Genomic DNA, 24586 nt, shown 5'->3' on the forward strand with positions numbered 1-24586 from the left:
CTTTTCCATTGTTTTTTGCTGGTACTTAAAGTGTTCACTTTGAGAAAAACTCATTCCTTGGGGTTTAGGCATTGTATACCCTTTTCAAACGATTATATTCAGAAATATTTGACCAATATTTTATCAACGAATACAAGTTTCTAAAAAATATATTTTTAATAGCAAAACATTGAAGGCAACCTCATGTCTGTTAGTAGAAAAAGTAATGTTTAATAAAAAATGAAGTTCTATTATAAAAAACTGTGGAGACAAAGGTAAATTTGTAGATAAAAGATATATTTGACATGGAAGGATGGCCATAACATATTGAGTGAAAAAAGCAAATTGAGGAATAAGAGATGCACATTCCTTTCAGGAAGAATAGGAAAAAACACATGAAGCTGTTAAGCAGAGGACAGTCTCTGTTATGAAATGAGACTGTATGACCTTCCTACAATGAACATGTGTTGATTTTGTAATTAAAACTAAGTAAAAACAAATGAATAATGAGAAAAAAAACTTTTAAAAAGTTTTAAATGTCCTCATCTCTTGGAAAACTCACTTATCAAAAGATAATCCAGGTTTTTATCTGCCCTGAATGAAAATACTGGTGAGTTTGGGGTTGGTGAGGAGTCAAATGCTACGATTTGCTCCGAAACCTCTATCCCACTAAAGACAGCTTTAAGCACCTTGCAGGTTAGTCTCAAATGTTAGTCTTTATTTTTTACCTGAGAAAGAGGCATCGTCAAACATTTCTACTTTATCGTCAAACATTTCTACTTTATCCATTAATCCAAAGACCATTAATGTAATTACCTGGGAAATTCTAATTTAATGAAACACAAAATCTTCCATTTTAAGCGTTGATGAGGATTAAGGGAATAGCTACCCTTTTCAACAAACAAATCTCAGACTCTCTGAGGCAAAAAAATCATGTAGAAGACTCTGAATTTTCTCATCTTTTTGATAAACACTTCCACTACCAAGAAAGAACTCAGGCAGTTGTAAATAAAGTTCGGCCACACCTGAAAAATCCTTTCTCCAGTTGTTCCTATATGCCCAGACTCAAAGGGTTTGGGGTTTGTAAATAAAAGGTGGCCTACTGTAAGGAGGGGCAAGAGTAAACAATCTCAAAGAAATTATTTACACGGTGCATTTAAACTATCCAGGCACCTGCTTTGCCTAGAAAAACTGCCTGTTGTTTTCATCACTGGGCCTCAGGAAACTAGGCCCTAGCCACCACCTGGTGACGCTGATAACGCGCAATGTCTCTCAGCTGCAGCAATTAGAAAGGCCGGGCAGTCTCCTTTAAGAAGCTGACTCACGTGGACGCTGTGTTGTGTGCTCTCAGCTGGGAAGGGGGTGGATCTCAGGTCTCTCCACATTGGCTGCGTCTTGAGAGGGGGCAGAGTTAGCCTCTTTGATTGGCTGTCCGAGTCCCGGGCGTTGGGTCAGGGGCGGGGCGAGCTGCAGGGAGATTGCCCGGGGTCTGCGGCTTCTGGGAGGGGCGGGCCGCGGATGTTCGAGGGGCGGGGCTACGCCGGGTGATTGACACTGAGGCCCAACCAGGGAGAGGCGGGGCCAAGGCCAGGGCCTGACTAAACCTGGAGACTCCGCTGTCTGAGGGGGCTTCATTTCAGCTGAGGACCGAAGAGCCGCTGGCGGCCGTGGATCTTACAGCCGCTCGGGGTGAGTGCGGCGGTCGGGGGCTGGATTCGGGGCTCGAGGGGGGCTGAGGTGCCCCTCCGAGCCAGCGGCTTCGAAACACTCGGGATCGGCCCGGGGCGGGAGGCCCAGGCAGGAAGTGCCTTTTCCTCCCCGCGCTCCCTCCGGGGTCCCAGCGCGGCCGACCCCCGCCCCTGTGGGCGGGCTCCGGTGCCGGGGCTGCGGGCTGACGAGCTGGCCTGTTTCCTCTTTGTGAGGCCCAGGCGCGGCGGCCGCCGTCAGCCCGCCCCCGCCGCGCAACCGGGGCAACCGGCGCAACCGCAACAGACGCGACCTCCATCTCGGCGCCCGCGCCCTCCCGCCCCGGCGCAAGCCTCTAAGTCCCTGCACGTCGCGGCCGGGGCTTCCGGCGCCCCTCTGCGGGCAGTTTGGCCGGCGACCCCGTCGCCTGGGCTGCCCCGCCCCCACGGGCCGCGTCCCCGCCGCAGTGTCGGAGGCGCGCCCCGAACTCCGCGCCGCCGCGGTCTCCGCCGGGGCCTGCGCCCACGGCCCCGAGGTGAAGTCCGAACTCGACTCCGAGATGTGCGGCGTTAATAACGCCACGGCGTGGCCTGTCCTTCAAAGGGGCCACATCCCCTTTCGGTTGGCACTGCCTATGGGCGAGGGTCGGCGTTGGCTTTTGTTTGCTGCCCCCCAAAGGCTGGATGCCCGCCACCCTACCCTCCTGCACCCCAGGAGATCCCCGGGCCGAGGGAGGGGTACGCTTGACGGAGGGCGTGGCGCAACTGCTGGGCGGCCGTCGGGCGGCCGGGCCCGCGGGGCCGCCCGCTCAGCTGTTTCCGGCCCGTGTTTGTTGTGCCGGAGGAGGCCCGGCCGCGCCGCGCTCGGGCCCCGGCCCCTCCCGATTGGCCCACGGCGTCACGTGCCCGCAATCAGCTGGGGCCAGCCTGGGCTGCGGGGCGTGGGTGGCTGAGGCGGTGCTCGCCGGCGCGGGGTGTCGCGCGGCCGCCTGCTGCCCCACGGCGAACGGCATCCTTGCTTTCCTTGTCGGTGGGGCGTGTGCGCGCCCTGGCCACCCCTTTATTCTGCACTCGTAGGTAGGACAATGAGTATTTCGGACAGCGGGAGTTGGAAAATTGGAATACTACAAAGATCTGTTTAATCCCGACACCGATTAATCTCCCCTTGCGCGGAGAGTCTGGGAAGGTGTACAGCTCATTTATTTTTAAATTTTTTCTGTTTACAGAGCCCTGTTGGTAATCTGAGGATTTTTATTTCAGATCTCCTTGACAGATGGAAAACCTGAAGTAACCTCAGGCTAACCTTGTGTTTTGGGGAAATTAGACTTGCTGCTGAAGTAACTGGGGGTAATAGGGTATTAGCTAATCTTGCACAGTTGCATATGCAGTGTTGCAGCTGTGTTCCAACAAAAGACGAACCAAAATGCATGAAGTGTGTCCAGGGTACATATTTGTGCCAGATGTGAAGTGTCTTGGTGGAATCTTTCCCTAAAAGTTTATTGCATACTCGCACTATGTTAGGTAAGAAGGAAATTGCAAAGAATTTACGATCTTTTCTCTAGAAACGCACAGTTTTTAGTAAAAAGGCATAGGCAAATGAAATTGGGTAACAGTACGCAGTTAAATATTAGTAAGTTATGAAATGACGTTATAGAAGTTCAAAAATGGGGCAGTGAGAAGAGTGAAGCAGCCTAGAGTGGATTGATATTAATTACACCTAGAAAATGAAGAGGCTTTGGGATGCTATTGGGCAAACAGAGGCCTAGGAGGAAAAAAAGAGGCCCAGAGCCTTTATAGATAGTGAGAAGGTAGAGCTTGTGGAATTTGGCACACAACGTATTTTCCACATATGCCATTATCTTTCTGGCTTTGTACTGGAATACCAGGTAAAATGTCATGCTCCTTGGAAAGAACCAATGTCTGCCTTTATCACATTCTCACCCAGCTCAGTGCCCAATACAGGCTTACTGTTTGGCTTTTTTTTTTTTCTTTTTTAAGTTTATTTCTGGCAGCCATCTTATCTATAGGAGAGGGTGTTGATGAAATGTGCTTAAGTAAGTTATTTAACTCTATACCGGGACACTAAATTGGGTTTTAACATGTAAAATACATGTTGCTGCTTCTAAAATAATCTGGCTGGATCATTGAGGACCTTTCCCTAGGCTTAGTTGCCTTTTCTTTTGCTCTATTTAAGTGGTAGGAAAGAAAAAAGCATTTAGAAAATTAAAAAGGAAGGGAAATAAGGCCAAAATTAAGTCTAAAAATGAGATTAAATTAGCTACTACCCTCCAAAAAAACAGTCCATGAGACATGAGGCTAATCCTAAATATCAAGATGTGAAGATAGTCCTACTAAGTATAATCCTACCCAGATTATCACTTTAGGTTTCATAGTGCCTAAATGGCTATATAAACCAATATCAGTTTCTCTGATAATCCTGTGTAGTAATGTCTTGGTGGTGTAGGAACTGAACCTTAGCTGTGACATGAAACTTGCTACTTGACGCCTGAGTCAGGAAACCAGAGAGTTAAATTGTACTCCAGTCCATCCAATTAGAGGCTTTTTTGACTCATGGTATTGCATCACAGCAAATGAGAGATCCTGAATTTGTCTTGCCAAAAGCTGTTTTGGGGAGATTACCAACTCAGATTGTTTAGCTGACTCACTGAGTTACACGACTAGTCTTATTTTCTAGAGATGACTGAACAATAAGAATTATAGAAACATAGTGAACTTGGAAAACGTTTAACAACAACAAAGGCATTATTTGCAGGCAAGAACAAAAATATAAAAGTTACTGTCAAATGAAGATCTGAGGGCTTCCCTGGTGGCGCGCAGTGGTTGAGAGTCCACCTGCCGATGCAGGGGACACAGGTTCGTGCCCCGGTCCGGGAAGATCCCACGTGCTGCAGAGCGGCTGGGCCCATGAGCCATGGCTGCTGAGCCTGCGCGTCCAGAGCCTGTGCTCCCGCAACGGGAGAGGCTGCAACAATGAGAGGCCCGCTTACTGCAAAAAAAAAAAAAAAAAATGAAGACCTGATTCCACAACCAGGACATCATTTGAAACAGCAAAGTAAACTGGTCAGGTATTGCAAGAGAACAAGAGGAAAGCATAGCTTTCTTGTGTCACCGAAACCTTGGCTTGGTGAACATTTTGTTAAAAAAAAAAAAAAAAAAAATTGGAAAATTGGTTTTGTGGATCAAACTCAATTTATTATTTTCTCTTGTAGGTTTTCAATAGAACTTCATCACAAATTGGTATGAAATAGTTGATGAGATAACAGTAGAGTTAGATGTTAATTATAGTAATCAGCCCAGCACTGTTAAAAGTCCTTTGAGTTTTGTTCCTTCCCTTTTTGGAGAGGGAAGAGACTGAAAACCAGATATACAAGCTTGCTCCCGCATGTTTCCATTTTATCCAAACCATTGCAAAACACAGCCTTTCCTGGAAGGGCAGATTCCTTTAACCCTTTCTGCACTAGGCTCCTGCACACTCAGTTCCCTGCAGGAGAGAGTTTTGGTGTCTTGCATTTGCCCACCACCTCCTAGTGCAGTGGAAAAACCCCTCTTACCTGTCCAATGATAGATAGAGTTGGGTGGAGTGTGTGTTTTGTGGTCTGTGGAAATGCCCTGAGGAAATAATTCTTTTACAAAGGAAAAGTCTATCTGTGGATTGGGTGTTTTCCCACCAGAGGGTTCTTAGAGATGCCTCCCTGGTATTTTTAGGGCTGGGAAGTGTGATTCCTCCTCCTGTGAATTCTACTTGCCAGGGTTGAGTCCAAACTGGATTATTAGTTACAGGGAGGGCAAGTGCCTATTTTAAGACCTAGAATTATGATACTGAGAATTTGAGATGCTTCACAAGGTTTCTAACTCTCCTCCTGCATGTAATTTCTGTCACCTGGTCACTTAGCTTTGCAGTGATTAACAGGAAATGAAGCCAGTTGATTATTATTGTTTGTTTCATATCCTTTCTGAGCCTTGCTTTCTTCATCTGTAGTTGGAGGGGGAAGTTCAGGTGGAGAACGTTGAAGAAGGTAATCTAATTTTACTAGATTTATCTTTATTTAGCATTTATTGTGTGCCAGGCACTGTTCTCAAAATGTATTATCGCCATTTAATTTTCACAACTCAGAGATGGGTACTGCTGTCACCGTTTTATAGATGAAAAAACTGAGGTGAGGATACCTTACCCAAAGTTTATGCAACTTTTAAGCGGCAGAGCTGAGATTTGAACCCCGAGTTCAAGTATTTGAGCTACATTATTTAAATCCTAGGGGTGGAGAGAGAAGGAGGCAGCAGCTGGGTATACTACCTATAATCTTTGTATTGTTGATCTTCAACATGCTGAATTTACTACAGAAAGTTAAGGACTTTAGTTAGAAAATCCATGAAGAAAAGGGGAGTGGGATTAAATTGATTTTGTTGGATACTCCTGTTGATCCTTAAACCTGAATGCCAATCAGGTTTCCTTTTTTTCTGAGAAAGACTGTCTGCTTTTTAAATGAAAAGCTCTTCTGCTCTCCAAACAATTTTTTCAGCAAGGGTCAGCACACACTCTGTCAAGGGCCAGATAGTGAATATTGTGAACTTTGCAGATAAGGTTTAAGTAGCAAATACTCAAATTCTGCCATTGTAGTGAGAGAGCAGCTAAATATAAACAAATGGGTATGGCTCTGTCCCAATAAAACTTAATTTATGGTCACTGAGATTTGAATTTCATGTAATTTTCATGTCACAAAATATTCTTTCAGTGTTTTTTTCCCAACCATTTTAAAGTGTAAAAAGCATTCTTAGTTTTTGGGTCATACGAAAATAGGTGGTGAGCTGAATTTTGTCCGTAGGTCTTCGTTTGCTGACCCCTGCTTTTAAAGAATATATTCAGCAATGAACCAGACTAATGAACAGGATATTTGTTAGTGTGTATGTGTGTGTGGTGTGTATAAATCAGTACCAGTGGTGAACAAGTGGAATTTGAAATTAACACAGTACCATTTACATTAGCACGCCCGCCCCCCGCCCCAAAGAAATACTTAGGTACAAATCTAACAATGTGTATACGATGTATATGAGGAAAAATACAAAACTCTGATGAATGAAATCAACAAGAACCAAATGAATGGAGAGAGATTCCTTGTTCATGGATAGGAAGACTCAATGTTGTCAAGATGTCAGTTCTTCTCAGCTTGTTCTGTAGCTTCAATGCAGTCTCAGTCAAAATTCCAACAAGTTACTTTGTGAATATTAACAAATTTTTTCTAAAGTTTCTATAAAGAGGCAAAAGACCCAGAATAGCCAACACAGTATTGAAGGAGGAGAATAAAGTCAGAAGACTGACACTACCCAACTTCAAGACTTAATATATATCTACAGTAATCAAGACAGTATGGTATTGGTGAAAGAGTAGACAAATAGATCAGTGGAATAGAATAGAGAGCCCAGAAATAGGTCCACATAAATGTGGTCAACTGATCTTTAACAGAGGACCAAAGGCAGTACAGTGGAGCAAAGATAATCTTAAATGTGCTGGAACAACTGGACATTCACATGCAAAAAAGTGAATCTAGACACAGACTTTACACCCCCACTCACAAAAATTAACTCAGAAGTGGATCACAGACCTAAATGTAAAATGTACAACTATAGAACTCTTAGAAGATAATATAGGAGAAAACCTAGATGACCTTGAGAATGGCAATGACTTTTTAAATACAACACCAAAGGCATGACCCATGAAAATAGATAATTGATAAGCTGGACTTCATTAATATGAAAAAGTCGGCTCTGTGGAAGGCAGTATTAAGAGAATGAAAAGACAAGCCACAGACTGAAAGAAATATTTGCAAAAGACATATCTGATAAAGGACTGTTACCCAAAATATACAAAGGACTGTTAAAACTCAACAATAACAAAACAACCCAATTAAAAACTGGGCCAAGGGCTTCCCTGGTGGCGCAGTGGTTGAGAGTCCACCTGCCGATGCAGGGGACACCGGTTTGTGCCCCAGTCCAGGAAGATCCCACATGCCGCGGAGCGGCTGGTCCCATGAGCCATGGTCGCTGAGCCTGCGTGTCCGGAGCCTGTGCTCTGCAACGGGAGAGGCCACAACAGTGAGAGGCCCGGGTACAGCAAAAAAAAAAACTGGGCCAAGGACCTTAACAGATGCTTCACCAAAGAACATACACAGATGGCAAATAGCACATGAAAAGATGCTCCACATCATATGTCATCAGGGAAATGTAAGTTAAAACAGTGGGATGCCACTACACACCTATTAGAATGGCCAAAACCCAGAATACTGACAACACAAAATGCTGGTGAGGTTGTAGAACTCATTCATTCCTAGTGGGAATGCAAAATGGTACAGCCACTTTGGGAGATAGTGTGGTGGTTTCTTAAAAAGCTAAACATACCATATAATCCAGCAGTGACACTCTTCGGCGTTTACCCAATGGAAAACTTATGTCCACACAAAAACCTGCATGGGGATATATATAGCAGCTTTAGTCATAATTGTCAAAACTTTGAAGTAACCATAGTGTCCTTCAGTAGGTGAATGGATAAATACGCTGGTACATCCAGACCGTTGAATAGTATTCAACACTGAAAAGAAATGAGCCATCAAGCCATGGAAAGACTTGGAGGAACCTTAAATACGTATTAGTAAGAAAAAGAAGCCAATCTGAAAAGACTATACTGTATGATTCCAACTGTATGACATTCTGGAAAAGGAAGAACTATGGAGAGAGTAAGAAGATCAGGGGTTGGTGGTAGAGGGAGGGATGAATAGAGCCCAGAGAATTTTTAAAGCAGTGATAACTTAATGATGGATATATATCATTATACATTTGTTTAAACCCATAAGATGTACAACACTAAGAGTGATCCCTAAAAAACTATGGACTTTGGGTGGTTATGATGTGTCATTATAGGTTCATTAGTTGTCACAAATGTACCACTCTGGTGAAGGATGTTGATAATGAGAGAGGGTATGCATTTGTTGGGGCAGGGAGCATGTGGAAAATCTCTGCCTTATTTTGCTGCTGTGGACCTAAAACTGCTCTAAAAGACTAAATCTCAAAAAACCTTTTTTTAGAAAATTGTTTTATTGACCTGGAAATTATATAGTCCATAATGTCTTAATTTTTAAAATAATACATTCCTGGAGACTGTCTTTCATGGATTTCTGAAAGAGAAAAACCATTTTTTCTCTTAGATTCTATAAATCCTATAAATTAAAAAAAAATCTGTAAAAAGGTAAAGGTCTTAATGTATTGCTTCACTGGAGTCTCCTATTAAAAGAGAAATTGAAAATTCTAGGTAGCTAAATGCTATTTATTGAAGAGGGAGGAAATTGAAATCAATTACTAAAGTATCAACATACCATGTGTGAATTTCACTTATATTTTCAACCTGACACCTTACTGTTTCCAGTAATTTCAAATGAACTGATGTTAGGCTTCCAGTTAAACACTCAAATTTGATAATTTTCTTACTTCCACCTTTTAAGGGTTTTAATAACCTACAGCAAAGAAAATCTAGTACCCAAGAGACCTTATTTATTAAATTATTTGGGGAATGGCACTTATAAAAATTAAGATTATTAGATTCTTTTTTGCTTGAAATGCTAAAAAGGAAGAGAGCGTCTTAAAGCTTTAATTAATGATGAGTTTAGTGCTAATTTTGGTTATAAACTTGAACTTCAACACTGATACCATAACACACATTTTATTACTTAGGGACACAGTAAGTGCCCCCAGAATCAATACAGAGAACATTAGTCATCTGTGAAAGCAATTCATTCTTAAGATATTTTAGAGATATGTGACTGAAGATATTTGGTACTCTTCTAAATCCAAGCAAGGTGATTAGCATACCTGGGAAATAATTTAGATGTAAAAACAGAAGGTAGATCATTGGTTGCCTGTGGCTGGAGATTGACTGAAGAAGGGTTTGTGGGGATTTGGGGGAGGTGATGGAAATATTCTAAAGCTAAAGGGTTTGTGGTGATGGTAGCACAACTTTGTAAATTTACTAAAAGTCATTCATTTGTACACTTACAGTGGCCACATTTTATGTTATGTAAATTATTCCTTTAAGAAAATTGTTTTTAAAGAATCAGCTATATTCTATCCTGTCAGATAAAAAGTTTCAAAGTTTGTAGAGGAGTGGTCTGTATAAGCTCTTAGAAAGGGGTGGCTGAACTCCATGTCTTTTGTAAGTAAGGCTGAAGTACCTTTTGTAGCACTATCTGATTTAGCATAAATGTAGTGGCACCTGTGAATGTATATTGCATTTACTAATGCACACTCCCTGACCACAAGAGGTTTATCTAGAAGTGATGAGAATTTGAACTAAGTCATTGATGAGGGAGGGGGAGGAAAGACCTCGAAAAGTGATTGCGGAGGTATTGTCAATTTTGCAGTTTCTTAAAAGAAGTTGCCAGGGTTTCTAGTTGTGATTGGAGTTGCCATCAACAAAGTTAGGGAATATAGCAGGTTCAGCATGGAGACAGGAGGGGTGCATGATAAATCTGAGGGAGAAGGACTGAATCTGGCTGTCTCTTCTGGTCATTAAAGAGTAAGTGGGGTGAAAAGAACTGGAGCAGAATTTAGTTCACATCCCAGTTTGGGTGGTTTCATAAAGTCACAGTCTTTATTTCTTCCTCTACAAAATTAGGGTAATATCTACTTTAGAAATTGTCAAGATTAAATGTGATATGTAAAGTACCAAACGCAGTGTCCCATATTATTAAGTCTAAGGCAGAGTTCAATATATTGTCCAGGTCCAGAGAAACCTGATTCAGGTGTTATGTTTTAGCTTTTTAATGACCTTCCCCCTTCTGTAATGAAGTGGCAGTCTGCTTGACGTCAGTCGTCCCCGAATGTGCACAGGGGAAGTGAGCACTAGGTTGCATTCCTAGCCCAGTGAAGCTAAAGCCTAACACCTGGGACCCAATGGCCTGCGGAGGTTTTTCTATGTCCCAGAGACCTTCAACAGCAAGTGGTGTTTTGCTTGCTTCTGCTGGATTCCATGGCATTCAGGCTTCTCTCTTTTGGCAAATTAGAACTACATTTTACAGTTTTATATACATATATAGAACTCTCCAAATGGCAACTGCAACTGGGAATAGTGATTCTGTACAGATATTTTTAGTCTTGGTAATGAATCATGTAACTGAATCCAGTAAAAAATAGCTGGGTAAAAGTTAAAAATAGTCTGAATTTTAAGCAGGGAAGAGAAGGCATGTTAAATCTATTTACCCCATTTAGAAATAGTTTGCCTGTATCCAGTAGCAAGCAGATGGCCACAGCTATGTTGTAATACTGAACCAAAGATAGAGATGTAGGTAGAAGGTATCGGAAGAGTTCATTTTGAAGTTCTGAACATTTTCCTCAATAGTATTGTATCTGTCACAGTCAATTCAAAAATATCTAGTTATTCTTGCATTATGGTTGAAATAACTTACAAGATGAATATTGTATTTAAAAGTTTGAAGGAAAATTGGCTTGAAAGTAACAGTTCCCAGAAGCCCAAGCTGGAGGCTAAATTACTTACTGCACAAATACTAGTTTTCAGAGAAATATAGATTCTGAGGACTATGTCTTCAGAGGTGAGACTATGAAACCCTGCTGTTGATTCCTTTCTCTAAATGACCAGTATTAAGAAAGATGACCAAAATCAACTACTCACAGGGTCGTTGAATGCTTAATTTATATCAAGAGTCATAAACTCAAATGTCTTAACAGGTGAAGTAATTTTGTGGCCCAGAATGGGCACAAAGCAAATGAAATGGCCTAGCTGGGGGAGTCGCAGCCGCCACTCAGCTCTAGCCAGTTGTTGCCCTATGAGAATATATGCCCTGTGTTGCCAGCTCTCCCCATTGTTTTTTGTTTTTTTTAAAGGCCCAATACAGGCTCTTAATGAAATCTCTCAAATTTTAAGTGATTCTCAGTGGTTTTTTATTAAAAGTAAAAAACTGGGCGCCAGATTAAACATGTCCACTAATGTTCTGTGAGGGAAGGGTTGTTTTGTTCACTGCTGTATCCCTCTGCCACCAAATGAATTCAGCCAGCAGGCCTCAGATTTGCAGCCTTTGACCTTTGCATAACAAATAATGTGTTCTTAGGCATCTGGGAAAAGTAATGCTATCCTAGAGACTGAAACAATAGGCAGCAAGTCTTACCTTTTGTTGTCGTTTTGCAGAAATACAATCAGAAAGCTAAATGTCATTTCATAAGTCTTGTGTTTTTACCCAGGGTTTACTCATTGACACTTTTGTTAGTGCACTGGCTTTCCTTTTACAAGCTATACATTGTAATTATAGTCACTATTTGTTTTTCATTCTTTATTAAACTTCCATATCATAATGTGTAATGGGAGTCATAATTATCTTTGTGATAATGACATTTCTGATGACATTAGAACTGCCTAATGGCTGAGGAAGTTGACAGATGTTAGAAGGAATGGAATTTTTAATTTGTAATGGAATTTCCCCAAGTTCAAGATGACAGTGGATTACACATGGCTTCTAGATTTTTCTTTTCCATAGTGGTAGCTGTGTTAGCTCTGCGTGCCATTTTAAAGACATATAATGTTAAATATTTAAAACATAGGAGCTGATCACTACACGCAGGAATAAATGCTTTTTAAAATGAAAAGCTATAGTGTATTCTTGACTATGTCTAGATCTTAAAAATACTGTTTTAGGGGATTAATTGCAGTGAATTTAAGGAGTTGCATATATTAACTCTCCTAAGTTTTAAAATATTGGAGTGCGATTATCCTTGTTTCAGAAGTTGGATTCAGAGATTTTTTGCAATGTTTCAGAACTTCTGTGATTTGTTGAATTGGAAGGATTTCTTAAAAATAGTAAGCTGTATAACGACGGCTCATCTTTCCCTTCTTCTCTGTTCTTGTTTTCCTAGCCTTATGCCAGCCTAGACCATCTTGTGTGTCCTCTTCTTGTGTTAGAGTAATGGAAAAATTTTGGCTTTGACTTGGGTGAGCCGTATTCCCATCATGATTTTCTGTACTTGAAAGCTGTGTAACCTTTGACCAGTTAGTAACCTTGGGTAATCTTTGAAATGGGGGCGATAACTTCACAGAGTTGTCGTGATGATTTTGAAATAAGTAAAGCATCCTAGTACAGTGCTCCACAGACTCAAACTTAACTACTGTTAGTGCCATCACCCCTTCGTGGTTGTTGACGCACCTGCTGACCAGAGAGCCAGGCCCCCCATGCTCTCGAACCAGACTACCCTCTTCTTGTTTTCTGATCGCCCCTTTTTCTACTCTTATCTGATCATCCCACTCTCGTCCCACAAGTCTTTTCTCAAATTGCACATACTCAGAATGTATACTTAACCCTGTGCTAAACCTCTTTTCTCACCTCTCTGCTTGTGCTTCTCATCATTCAGTTTGATATTCCACTGTCTTCCTGTTTTTTTCATACCGATCAAGAGAGATGTGATACCATTCTTTGGCCTTCCTAAGCATGTTTACTTCCTTGACTTACTGCTTCTAAAATGTTCTTAGTTTGGGTATGCCTATTTGTTTCCTCAGTGTGTGAACTTTGGATCCTTTTGTTCAGAGTCAGCTATTTCACGTATTAAGTACTATAAAGAGATCACATATGTGTATATAAATGGTTCTCTATGACACCACCAAGTAGGTACTAACAAATTTTTTCAAAAAATCATAATGTGTTTCTTGTCCTTTTCCATTTGTTCCTAGGTTTTTAGAACTTCAGCTATAAAAATGGGCAGGATTTTCCTTGATCATATTGGTGGTACCCGTCTGTTTTCCTGTGCAAACTGCGATACGATCCTGACCAACCGCTCAGAACTCATCTCCACTCGATTCACAGGCGCCACTGGCAGAGCATTTCTTTTTAACAAGGTTGGTGGGGAAAACCAGTTTCATTTCCTAAGTGGGTTCAGTGGATATATTTGATAGCAGTACCAGAATACCCCTCAGAGCATGGAGATGCCAGGAAGAGTCAGAATGAGAGCTGTGCTCTATAGAACTGATTGTTGAGAGTTTAAAGATTGTATTATAATAAGAAGGATGGTCTCCGTTGCTTCAGAAGACATTCAGTGTAAGAATTTGGTAGTTACTTCACAGACTACTGAAGGGGCCAAGACACCCCCATATCACGGATTTATCCTTATAGGGAGGTAGCTGCATTAAGCTGTCATAATTTTACATTGCAAGTGAATAAGGATCATCTAACCAACTTCCCTTGCTTTAACTTATGCCTACCAGTCATCCTTCTGATTATGATTTGGCTAAGAGGTTTGCTAACAGGAAGAGCACTTCCTGACTTACACATTAGTGTATAGTCTGCCTCCTTCTCTAATTTCTGGCTGGCTTTGAAATTGGTTGATGTGATTCTGCCTCCTGGAATCTAATGTGTACCAGCAAACTTGAATTTCCAAATACTTTACGCTAAGGAACAGAACTAGTCCAAGGTCCTGTTCTTAGAAGTTCAACTTAAACCTCTCCAGTGGACACTCCCCTGTTCCACTTAGAAACAAGTTTTTTCTCTCAAAGAATTGATAGCGTATATACCCCTTGCTCTTTATTTCGGTATAGAGCAGGGGTTGGCACACCACGGCAGGCCAGCTGCCTGTTTTTGTAAGTAAAGTTTAATGAAGCACAACCATATTTATTCTTCTATGTATTATCTATGGTTGCTTTTGTGCTACAACAGCAGAGCTAAATAGCTATAACAAAGACCATATAGCCCTCAAAGCCAAAAATATTTACTATCTGGTTCTTTACAGAAAAGTAAAGTGTAGAAGATTATTGGGTGTTAAGAATCATTGGAAATTCTTCACAGATTCTCTGAACCCACTTGAAAACTATGTATTGCAATCTGCCCCAGTCTCTTTATAGATAAAATGTAATTTCAGAAACAAATCTGCCAAATTTCTTTTTATGGGGTACCTGTTGCGTACTAGGTTCTTTTGCATTGGTAACCATAGTTGTACTCATCGTTGAGTGGTGAATTATAACAGTTGGACCCAGACCTACGTTTTATGACTCCAAGTTAAGGACTCTTCACTATAACACAGAAGCGTAACTAACGTGTATAATAGTGTGACTTAGACTAATACAATAATGCATGATTACATTAGATGTCCAGTTGAGTACAGATGCTTACCTGTCCCAGCAGTTTGTAAAAATAGCTCTTGGGAAGTGTATTGCAGGTTTGACTAAAGTAACAACTGCTATTCGTTTTTCTGAAGTTGCTGTTCTTGCACCAACAAAAATATTGTGTACCATTTTTGGCACATAACTTACATGGCTTTGCAATTTTGTTTTCACATGTTTCTTAGGTAGTTAACCTGCAGTACAGTGAAGTTCAAGACCGGGTCATGCTCACTGGCCGCCACATGGTTCGAGATGTGAGCTGCAAAAACTGCAATAGCAAACTGGGATGGATCTATGAGTTTGCCACTGAAGACAGCCAGCGTTATAAGGAAGGCCGTGTGATCCTAGAACGTGCGCTAGTTCGAGAAAGTGAGGGCTTTGAGGAGCATGTACCATCTGATAACTCTTGAAGAAAAAGAGATAAATCCATCTTTTTCCCAGGTCTTCTTCACTGAAAACAAAAATCTACTTACATACACTGTCACCTTAGCATCAGAGTCGGATTCATGAACTGTGGAACAAGAGGTTGTGAGAATCTATGATGGAACCTTTCTTTCCTTCTTTCTTTTTTTTTTTTTTTTTTTAATTTTCTATTTTCCATCCAACAGCAGTGTGTAGAGAGAATATTATGCGGATGCCGTTAATTTTTTTTTCCCCTATGTTTACATCTTGAGGCAGAATAGTCTATCTGCAGCTACATGGTGGGCTATGTGAGGGAAAATATCTGGACCATTAGAGTGAAAAAGTGTTTTATGTAAATTTTGAAAGGAAAATGTGTCAAGAGCATGGTTCTTAAATTTATTTGGGCTTCATTTTAAAACTTTTTTTTAAACCCAGTTATTTCACTTGATTTGCTAGCTTCAGAGAAGAGATCCGAATTTGTGACCAGCGCTAAAGGTTCAGTGTTAGTATGGCTTGTGCTGGCCATTGTGCCATATTCTTGTTGGAGATGAACCGTAGCATCAGAGCCCATTCTTCCTTGTCAGTCTTGACCCAAAGATGTCACCATTCCTAGTTACTTGTCACCACATAATTGGTGTTGATTGGAAACTTTTCCTGATATGGGGCAGAACTGCTTGGTTGTCTTTTCCATGTAACTTAAGCATAGTAATATAAATAAAGTAATAGTTGGATGTTTTTGGTCCTGTGTTGCTTTTAAAATCACCTTTTAAAAGAGCAGAGTATTTGATAAGTAATTTTCATAGTAGTGTTTCTTTTCATCTCTTAAGCTAAATTGTGTATAAGATTCTACTTTGTTTAAATTAAAGCATACTGTTTAAATCCACAGTATTGCATTTAGAAAACAGTTGAACAGAATGTCAGTGTGCATTCATGCAGAAAGCATTTCATCTGCATCTGTTTTAAAAGGAGGGAAGTGAAGCAGCCTATCTAAAACTACTGCTTTGCAAAGTGTTTCAACCTATCCTCCTCAGTTTTGCATTGATTTTGACAAGTCTGTGGAGCCTGATAGTTACATCAAAGGACTAGATCTTCTAGCATTATTTTCTCAGATCTTCCCTCAGAAGTTTAGCTGTTGAAATTGAAATTCTACTTGGCCCCTTCAAATAGAAAGGGATCAAATTTGACTCGGGGTTATTTTAGCCCAAAATTTACAACATTATGAAGTATTAAAATGTAAATGTTTCTCTATCCAAACTATTTTTAGATATTCGAGTATTTCTGGTGGAATAAATGGTGTTAAAATTGGCTAAATACTTAAATGAATGAATGGATGTTTGCTCAATTTCTAGGTCTTTGTCTAGAGATGAAATTTGCCTCAAATTAGCAAAATCTTTCTGTTATTGATACTACATGTGATTTCTGAGTACAGTTAGGATTAAGTTTCTCTTATTTGCCTTTGGGCTCTTGGTTAGAGGCATAGGCCTCTGATTTGGTAGGTGTATAATATTGCATTTGAGATATGTGGACACAAATTCTTCTCTTTCTTTCACCATGGACTAAATCTTCATGCATTAAGACACAACACTGATTCCCATTCATTTCCATACCAGCCTTTGATTATATGCAGATTCCTAGTAGCATGCCTTACCTATAGCACTATGTGCATTTGCTGTCACAATAAAGTATATTTTGTCTTGCATTGGTGCAAAACTGCTACTTATTTTCCACTATCCTTGTCTAGTAATCATCTTAGTTTTTATCTATGAACACATACGTCTTACCTTTGAGTAGCTATAGCTTTTTCAGTTGGCAGTGATAAAGTGACATTCTGGTTTAGGTAACTCTACCTAATTTCCACATGGAGATACTGAATTTACAAATATTAACTTCTCTGAGATGACTTTTGCCTCAGACACTGACACCTATAATTCAGTATATATGAACAAATAAAATGTCATAGCACTAGGTTAACTTTTAGGTGGCTGCACCAAGTACCATAGCAGCAAGTTCCTCTACACCCCTCCTTTTAAAAACTTCCATTTGCAAAAAAAAAAACAAATAGCAATATGGAGGATCCAGTCAGATCGGATTGTTTACAGAAAAGCAAACACACTGTGCACTTGAGATGGGAAACCACTAGTGGGAATGATTTTGCTGTGGGAAGGAAAAGTTAACCAAATACAGGTGAATATACTGTATAATGAGTGGCTTACTGAAATGTGTACAGAGACTGTCCTAAAGTGAATATTCTGAGTTAAATATCTGTTAGTAATTATGTAATGATTTAAGTTACAATTGTGAGTGGCTACTTTGGGATTGGAGGAGAAAAATAGCAATACCATAACTGTTTTCTATTTTCAGTTTTCAATATCTATTCATAAAAGTCATATATGGGGTGTTTAAATGTAGAATCTGGGCCCTAGCCCAGGCCTAAATCAGTCCACAGGTAATTTTTTTTTTTTTTTTGCGGTACGCGGGCCTCTCACTGTTGTGGCCTCTCCCGTTGCGGAGTACAGGCTCCGGATGCGCAGGCTCAGCAACCATGGCTCACGGGCCTAGCCACTCCGCGGCATGTGGGATCTTCCTGGACTGGGGCTTGAACCCGTGTCCCCTGCATCGGCAGGCGGACCCTCAACCTCTGCACCACCAGGGAAGCCCCACAGGTAATTTTTGATCAGGCAAGATTTGGAAACTACCAACTGTACAATATTCAGAGACAGGTTTATGGGTTTCATTTTTACAACAGTTAAAAATACGTCACAGTTCAAACAGATCCACTAATTAATTGCATGTCTCTTTTTAACACTAGTTTCCCACCAGGAGCCATATAAAACCAAAACTTAATCTAGGAAAGGTGTGAATTGGGAATAGAGCAAGATTAAACTGAAAAACTCCTTTTAAGGTAGCGCATTGCAATGATAAGATATCTGTTATAGAAATAAAGCACAACTAAGAGGAGAAATTAGCATGGATACTCATCCTAAATTGGATATGAATTGTATGGCTTCTTTATTTTAAAATATTGGTACTTCCCAAATTGAAACTTTTCTACATTAAGGCAAAAATATATACATTTCAAAGCACCATTAAGGGTTTTGTGATCCTGGGCATTGCTTTACTTATTTATTATTTATTTTAATTAATTTATTTTTGGCTGCATTGCGTCTTCGTTGCTGCACGCAGGCTTTCTCTAGTTGGCGACGAGCGGGGGCTGCTCTTCATCGTGGTGCACGGGCTTCTCATTGCGGTGGCTTCTGTTGTGGAGCACGGGCTCTAGGCATGCAGGCTTCAGTAGTTCTGGCACACGGGTTCAGTAGTTGTGGCTCGCAGGCTCAGTAGTTGTGGCGCACGGGCTTAGTTGCTCTGCGGCGTGTGGGATCTTCCTGGACCAGGGCTCGAACCCGTGTCCCCAGCATTGGCAGGTGGATTCTTAACCACTGCGCCACCAGGGAAGGCCCATATTTATGTTCTTTAAAATCATCTGCAATTTGACCATTTTGGGAGGCTTTTTAACAGTGAATTATGTCTCCATTCCCTCCCACTATACTGGATTGGTCCCTGAGGTGGAGCAAAGAAATCAGATTTTTTACAAAACTGCAAAGATAACCTATCGCTAAGATGTGAGAATCACTATTCAAAGGGTTGTTCAAACAAAATTATGTATAGTTTTGGTGTGTTACCACCTGGTAAACGCAGGTGTTTATCACAGGAGGTCCACAGGCTTAGAAGTATGACTAAGAAAAAGCAGATTAATTTCCACCTGCTTTTTAAAAACAGTGGCTCTTTTAAACAGTTAAGTACAATAGTCAGATAAACTGATGTTTAAAGAGAGGAGAAGTTTCGGGAAGAGTTTCTAGAAAGATCACTAGACTTTATAAAGACCTGTCTTCAATGCTGTGATTTATCAGCTGTGTGACTGGGAAGTACGTGACTTAACCTCTGAACCTTAGTTTTCTCAAGTATGAATTATGAAAACAAGCCCTATCTTAAATGATTCTGGTTAGAATGTAGTGAAATATATGGCCTAAAAACCTGTTAAGTATCATGCAAATGTTTGAAATAACTACTGTTTTTTTTTCAATAATCCTGAACAACACTTCACAACTTAATTTTGCTCTAAATTAAAGAATGACCAGAATGCTTTAAAAGTTTTATAAATCCTTCCTGTTCTTGATATGTACTGCTAAATCTTTAAGGGAATTAGGGCATGAAATCTGCTGTTTATCGAATGTTACTGTCTTGACCTTTGACCATAAGAAAACTTTCATCATCTGCTACAGTAGACATTTTACTTTGCTTTCAGAAATTGTCAGAGCGTCTATTTTTGTTCTAACATGGAGCAGAAGGAAGGGAAGGTTAAAAGTTCATTAAATACAACCTCAGTGATAAAGAAAAAAGCATACAAGTTTTCTCCCCAGTCAGACAAATTTACTTTTTGAAAGGAATCCTGCAAGAATTTCCACTAAAATTCCACTACTTTTCACATCCAATTTTCTTTCTCCCGTGTTTGCCTCAGCCTATTTCACACTACTGCTATAATAGTGTTAGTTCAGTTTTTAAAGAACCCTAAAATTATGAGAAACCATTTATATACCAGATCATCTTATTTTAATCCTACTCTGGTAATTTGCCCTAAAGATGAACAAGTCATCTCTCAGCCCTGGATTTCTAGTAAAGTACATAGACAGATTTTGTGTAATAATTTTAAAAACTTGTATCCAGAGCAAAGCCCAGCTTTGAAAAAAGGTATTGACCAGAGGTTTTCAGGGATTGGTGCAGTTTGAGAAACTTCACTGGTGTGCCCCTGAGTCAGGACGTTGGCTTCAGTTGTCCCCCAGAATTTCATTCCTCTTCCACTAACTGTTGGGGTGCCATGGAGTAAGCTGTCAGCATCTGGCACACTACCTTCTCAGCTGACCCGCTCTCTAACTGTAGCCATCCCAGAGAATACTGGGCAAAGTGGAGGCAATACTACGAAAGCGTGAAATCCGTGAGTATTCTCTGTCCCTAGCTAAGCCACCTCCCTTCTTCCTCCAGCCTCTAAGCCAACTGGAAGGTGCTCATAAGACATTTCTGAAACCTGCCAGTATGCCAAAAGGAGTCAGAAGTATTTCCACCCCTTTCCTAAGAAAGTCTTAGGTCCTGTTTCAGAGTAGCCTCCTTAGAAATTGAGTTTCAAAGATGGGGGGCAGCGGGGTCTTTTTAAGGACTTGAGTAATAAGGAGTAAAAGAGTCGAGTGGTCCCACTGAAGAAAAATTGTTTGTTAATATAAAATTAGCTGAAACCCATGCTACCAGAAAAGCACCAGTAGGTGGCAGGAGTATGCAGGATATTCAGTTCTTAAGTGCCAGTCTGGCCTGCCTTGGAAAAGAGTTAATATCTGGGGCAGTCTGTTACTGTTGTTAATGGTCAGCTAACCTGAAGCGAGAGGAGATTTCACCCCACTGGAGTAGAATTGCAGGGGGTCAGATGAAATCATCCGTGAGAAAACGCCCTAGAAACTCTGAATTACTATACAAGTAATAGTACTATTTCCAGATTTTTATGGTAAGTGATTTTTTTCCGCCATGTTTGTTTTAGTATCTAAAGCTTTAGCTTGCACAACTTCAAAATTTTTTTTCAACAACTATTTTTTGATATTGTCTTTTGACAATGACAGCCTGAGGTCACAGGAACATCACAGTGTGACTTTGAAGTTAACCTCTTGAAGCCTCATTTCCTGAACTTTTAAAAAATATGGAAACTAATTTCTAGAGAACATGTGTGAAAACTATAAGCCATACAGTATTCTAAAAATAAAACATTTCTATAAATTGAGTGAGGTTCAATGAGTTATTTACTCAGCTTAGGCTCCAGTTGCTAGAAAGTATTTGCTCATTCATTTATCCATATTCAGCAATATTTGAGTGCCTATTACGTGTGTCAGGCAATATGCTAGTCATTAGTCAGCAACACCTGGCACCTACTTCCCAGCAGCCTTACGAAGGATGTTTGCAAAGCCCAGTACAAATCCTCAAAGCCACTGTATCAATACTGACTGTATTCCTGCTACAGGAAATGAAGACATTCAACACAGGGGTACACAAGCTCATAAAGCAGAATAAAAGGCCTTTGTTCTTCTAGCAATTAAGTTCTAAGTTTGAAAAGAGGAAACCTACCAGTTTAAATGGAAATAACAGAAATCATCTTTCCATATGCAATGGACTCTGAAATTGGATTAACCTTCCATTCTAAAATGAGCTTCCTCTGTCTCCCTTCCAGAAGCAAATGTAAATCAGCATTTTCAGGGCACATGGAGAAAAGAAGGAACACCAGCTCACCTCCAACAGACATGCCAAGTAGAGGACTTCCGTAACAGTGAAAGGCAGGGGCCAAGGCTCAGAGCCTTTGCACAAGAAACGGCCCAGGTAAAGTGTTCTTTAAGTTGGATTGGGGGAGAAGAAAGGTGAAGGTGAAAGAATTGTAAACTTGTAGATTTAGGCATTGTCGGATTAGTGATCTCAAACTCAGATGCCTTTGGATGTCAGACAGTTCATTAAAATAAGGAAAATGGGCCTGGTGTAAGACTACTGAAAGGGGTGGTTATAGAGTGAAGAGGGGGAGCATATACCAATTAAAGACAGATGCTTGGTTTAAGTCAAATAAACAAAACAGCTTATTCTTTACACCTTAGGGGCTCCTGCTTACATCCCTCACCTAGTCCAACCTCTCATTTTAAACATTTGGAAACTAAGACCAGGAGAGGTGAAGTGACTAAGGCACGTTCTCTGTAAGTAGCAGAGAGAAGACTTTTAGGTCAGGCACTTCAACACAACAGAGAGCACCACAGAGTATGCTAGAGGTCGGATGCGTTATTCATATTTCAGAGGAGACTTTGGAGGCAGACTGCCTAAGAGCATGGACTCTGTGGCCAGAGGGCCTGTGCCTGAATCTCAGCCGTAACGCTTAAGAACTGTGTGCCCTCGAGCAAGTTTCTTAACCTTTCTGTGCCTTGGCTTCCTTGTCTCTAAAATGGGGATAATAATTGTACTAACTCCATAGGGCTGTGGTGAGGATAAAATGCATCAATATGTGGAAAGTACTTAGACCTGTGACTGGCCCATAGGTATTATCAATTCCGTTTCCAGATGAGGAAACACATACTTAGAGGTCAAGGTCACACAGCTTTACTAGAGGTCAAAAATCTGCATAGGCACACACATACACACAGCTGGCATGGAACTCCCTCTCAGGCATACTGACTTCAAAGCCTGACCTCCTGAGCCTCACATCTGCAGTGACCAATAAGAAGGAAAGGGGGGGCCAGAGCAGAGGCCGGAGCTCTGTGGCCGGTTCGATTGTTCTACTTTTTAGGAGTAATGTAGGTTTCCAGAAAAGCAAGCACAGGGATGAGGCAGTTACATCAGTGTTTCTCAAACTTCAGCATGTATTAGAACTAACTGCAGGGTGTGTGAAAACACAGAGTGCTGGCATCTTGCACAGGGTTTCTGAGTCAGCAGGTCTGGGATGGGGCCCAAGAATTTGCATTTCTAACAAGTTCTCAGCGATGCTGAGGCTGATGGTCCAAGGACCATACTGTGAAAAACACTGATGAATTTCTTCTGATCCTCAGTGTCATCTCATGAGCTTGGCATTTTCTCCATTTTATAGTGGAGAAAACCAAGATCAGAGAACATGGCTGAGTCACCCAGTATCATACCGCTGGAGCTGGGTCTTGAATCAAGTTGGTCTGACACCGAAGTCTATGCTTTCTCTACCTCACCATGTGACATGAGGTGTGGGCAGTTATTCTCTGCCAGGCACAGAGCTACGGGCCAGAGGCATAAGGAAGGTTAGGGCTCTGTCGTGGGCTGGAGTGTGCAGGTGGAGAAGATGTGAGGGAGACTTCCCTGGAGAAGTTCACCAAGTGCCCTACCTGCCCTGCCACTGAGTCTGACTAGGTCACATCCCTGACACTGACACTGCCTTCATTAGCTCTCCAGTTCCTGCTCCCTGTAAGGCCCCATCAGCCTCCACAAGCTCACTGCCCGCAAAGCTTCAGTCACCTTAAATTCTTGTCCACCCCCAAAAGTGACATGCTTTCTCCAGCTTGCTGTGCTGTGTTCAGGTTTCCATCTGACTGGGATGCCCACCCACTTCTTGTCCTGGAAGACTCGGCAGCCCTGACCACCATCCCTCAGTCCCACCACTGTGGGTTATGTGCTCCTCCTGTACCTTCCCGAGAATACCTGGCTTACCTCTTTCATAGCACTTGTGTACATTGTTGGGTAATTATATATTTACCAATCTATTTCTCCTTTTACACTAAATTTCTAGTCTAAACCAACTTTTATCTCTAAGTCCTCAGGGGCTATTACAGTATATGGTACAGAGTGGTGGGGCAGTGGTCCCAAAACTGAGCTGCACATTGGAATCACCTGGGGATCTTTTTAAAATTCTGAAGCCCAGGCCACACTCCAGACCAATTAAATCACAGTCTCTGAAGATGAGATAGGATATCAGCATTTTTTTCAACTCTCCCCAGGTGATTCCAACGTGCAGACAAGCTTAGGAAGCACTGAAGTAGAGTTTCAGGATGCAGGATGGATGGATGGATGGATGGATGGATGGATGGATGAATGGGTGGATAATCAAGTTGAAGTTTGAATAGGAGAGTACCAGGCAGAGAGAGGTAGAAGATTTTCAATAAAAAGTAACAGCATAAGCAAAAGTTGAGGAATTTGAATTTTATGCCATAGGTAGATGGAAATCATTGCAAGATTGTAAGTGGAAGGGTGAAACAAACAGATACGTTTTTTAGGCCAGTTGGCAACTGTGAGATCTTATTGGAGTAGGGGAGACAGAAAAAAAGAGTTTTCTGCTTCATCCTCCTTCTAGAGACTGGCCTCTGGGAGGCTGCTGAACTTTCCAGAGAGGCAGCTCAAGTGAAGCTTGATTGTGGGAGCACTCGTGGCTACTGGGGTGGGGGTGGCGGCTTGTCATCTCCAGCTGCTGTGAAACTAGGACTCAAATCCAGGTTTTTCTGCTTCTGAGTCTCATAACTCTTTATACTTCAGAGTATCAGCCCCTCCAGGTGGCTTCTGACTCCATAACCTGCTGTGAAAGTAAAACTTGACAAACTCAAATGCAAAAGCGAGCAGACATTAGATCATCCGCGGCCACTAATAAAGCTGAACCTGCCAGTTAAACAATTAGCTCTGGAGATCAAACTGCAAAGAAAAGCAATGATGAAGCCATCAATTATACTCTCCAGTTTTATCTTCTAGTTAATCGATCCATCCATCAGCTCTCTGATACTCTAGTGGTTATCCTCTGCATTGGGTTTCCCTGGGTACCCCAGGAGGCTGCCCACCCTGCTGC

At 41.3% G+C, this 24586-nt stretch overlaps 1 protein-coding gene and 1 long non-coding RNA gene across 2 annotated transcripts in view; both read left to right on the forward strand.

Moving 5' to 3' along the window:
• Positions 1–1516: 1516 nt before the first annotated feature.
• YPEL5 (yippee like 5) lies at positions 1517–16924 on the forward strand. Its single transcript, XM_024731520.1, has 3 exons — positions 1517–1668; positions 13402–13566; positions 15009–16924. Exons 2-3 carry the CDS (start codon positions 13426–13428, stop codon positions 15231–15233), a joined length of 366 nt encoding a protein of 121 aa, XP_024587288.1. The 5' UTR covers positions 1517–1668; positions 13402–13425; the 3' UTR covers positions 15234–16924.
• Positions 16925–21354: 4430 nt separating this feature from the next.
• LOC112390555 (uncharacterized) overlaps positions 21355–24586 on the forward strand; it is a 28256-nt gene continuing 25024 nt past the window's right edge. The window contains exon 1 of the long non-coding RNA XR_003001296.1: positions 21355–21633. This is a non-coding gene — a long non-coding RNA (uncharacterized LOC112390555). The remainder of the gene's footprint in view (positions 21634–24586) is intronic.

Source organism: Neophocaena asiaeorientalis, unplaced genomic scaffold (genome assembly GCF_003031525.2).
Source record: "Neophocaena asiaeorientalis asiaeorientalis breed wild unplaced genomic scaffold, Neophocaena_asiaeorientalis_V1.1 scaffold689, whole genome shotgun sequence".
In the NCBI taxonomy this organism is placed as follows: Eukaryota; Metazoa; Chordata; class Mammalia; order Artiodactyla; family Phocoenidae; genus Neophocaena; species Neophocaena asiaeorientalis.

Bases quoted from the DNA above. Each gene is read 5' to 3' on its own strand.
- YPEL5 (XM_024731520.1), top strand. From the start codon at position 13,426: ATGGGCAGGATTTTCCTTGATCATATTGGTGGTACCCGTCTGTTTTCC. The intron at 13,567-15,008 runs GTTGGTGGGGAA...CATGTTTCTTAG, and splicing joins GAGCATTTCTTTTTAACAAG to GTAGTTAACCTGCAGTACAG.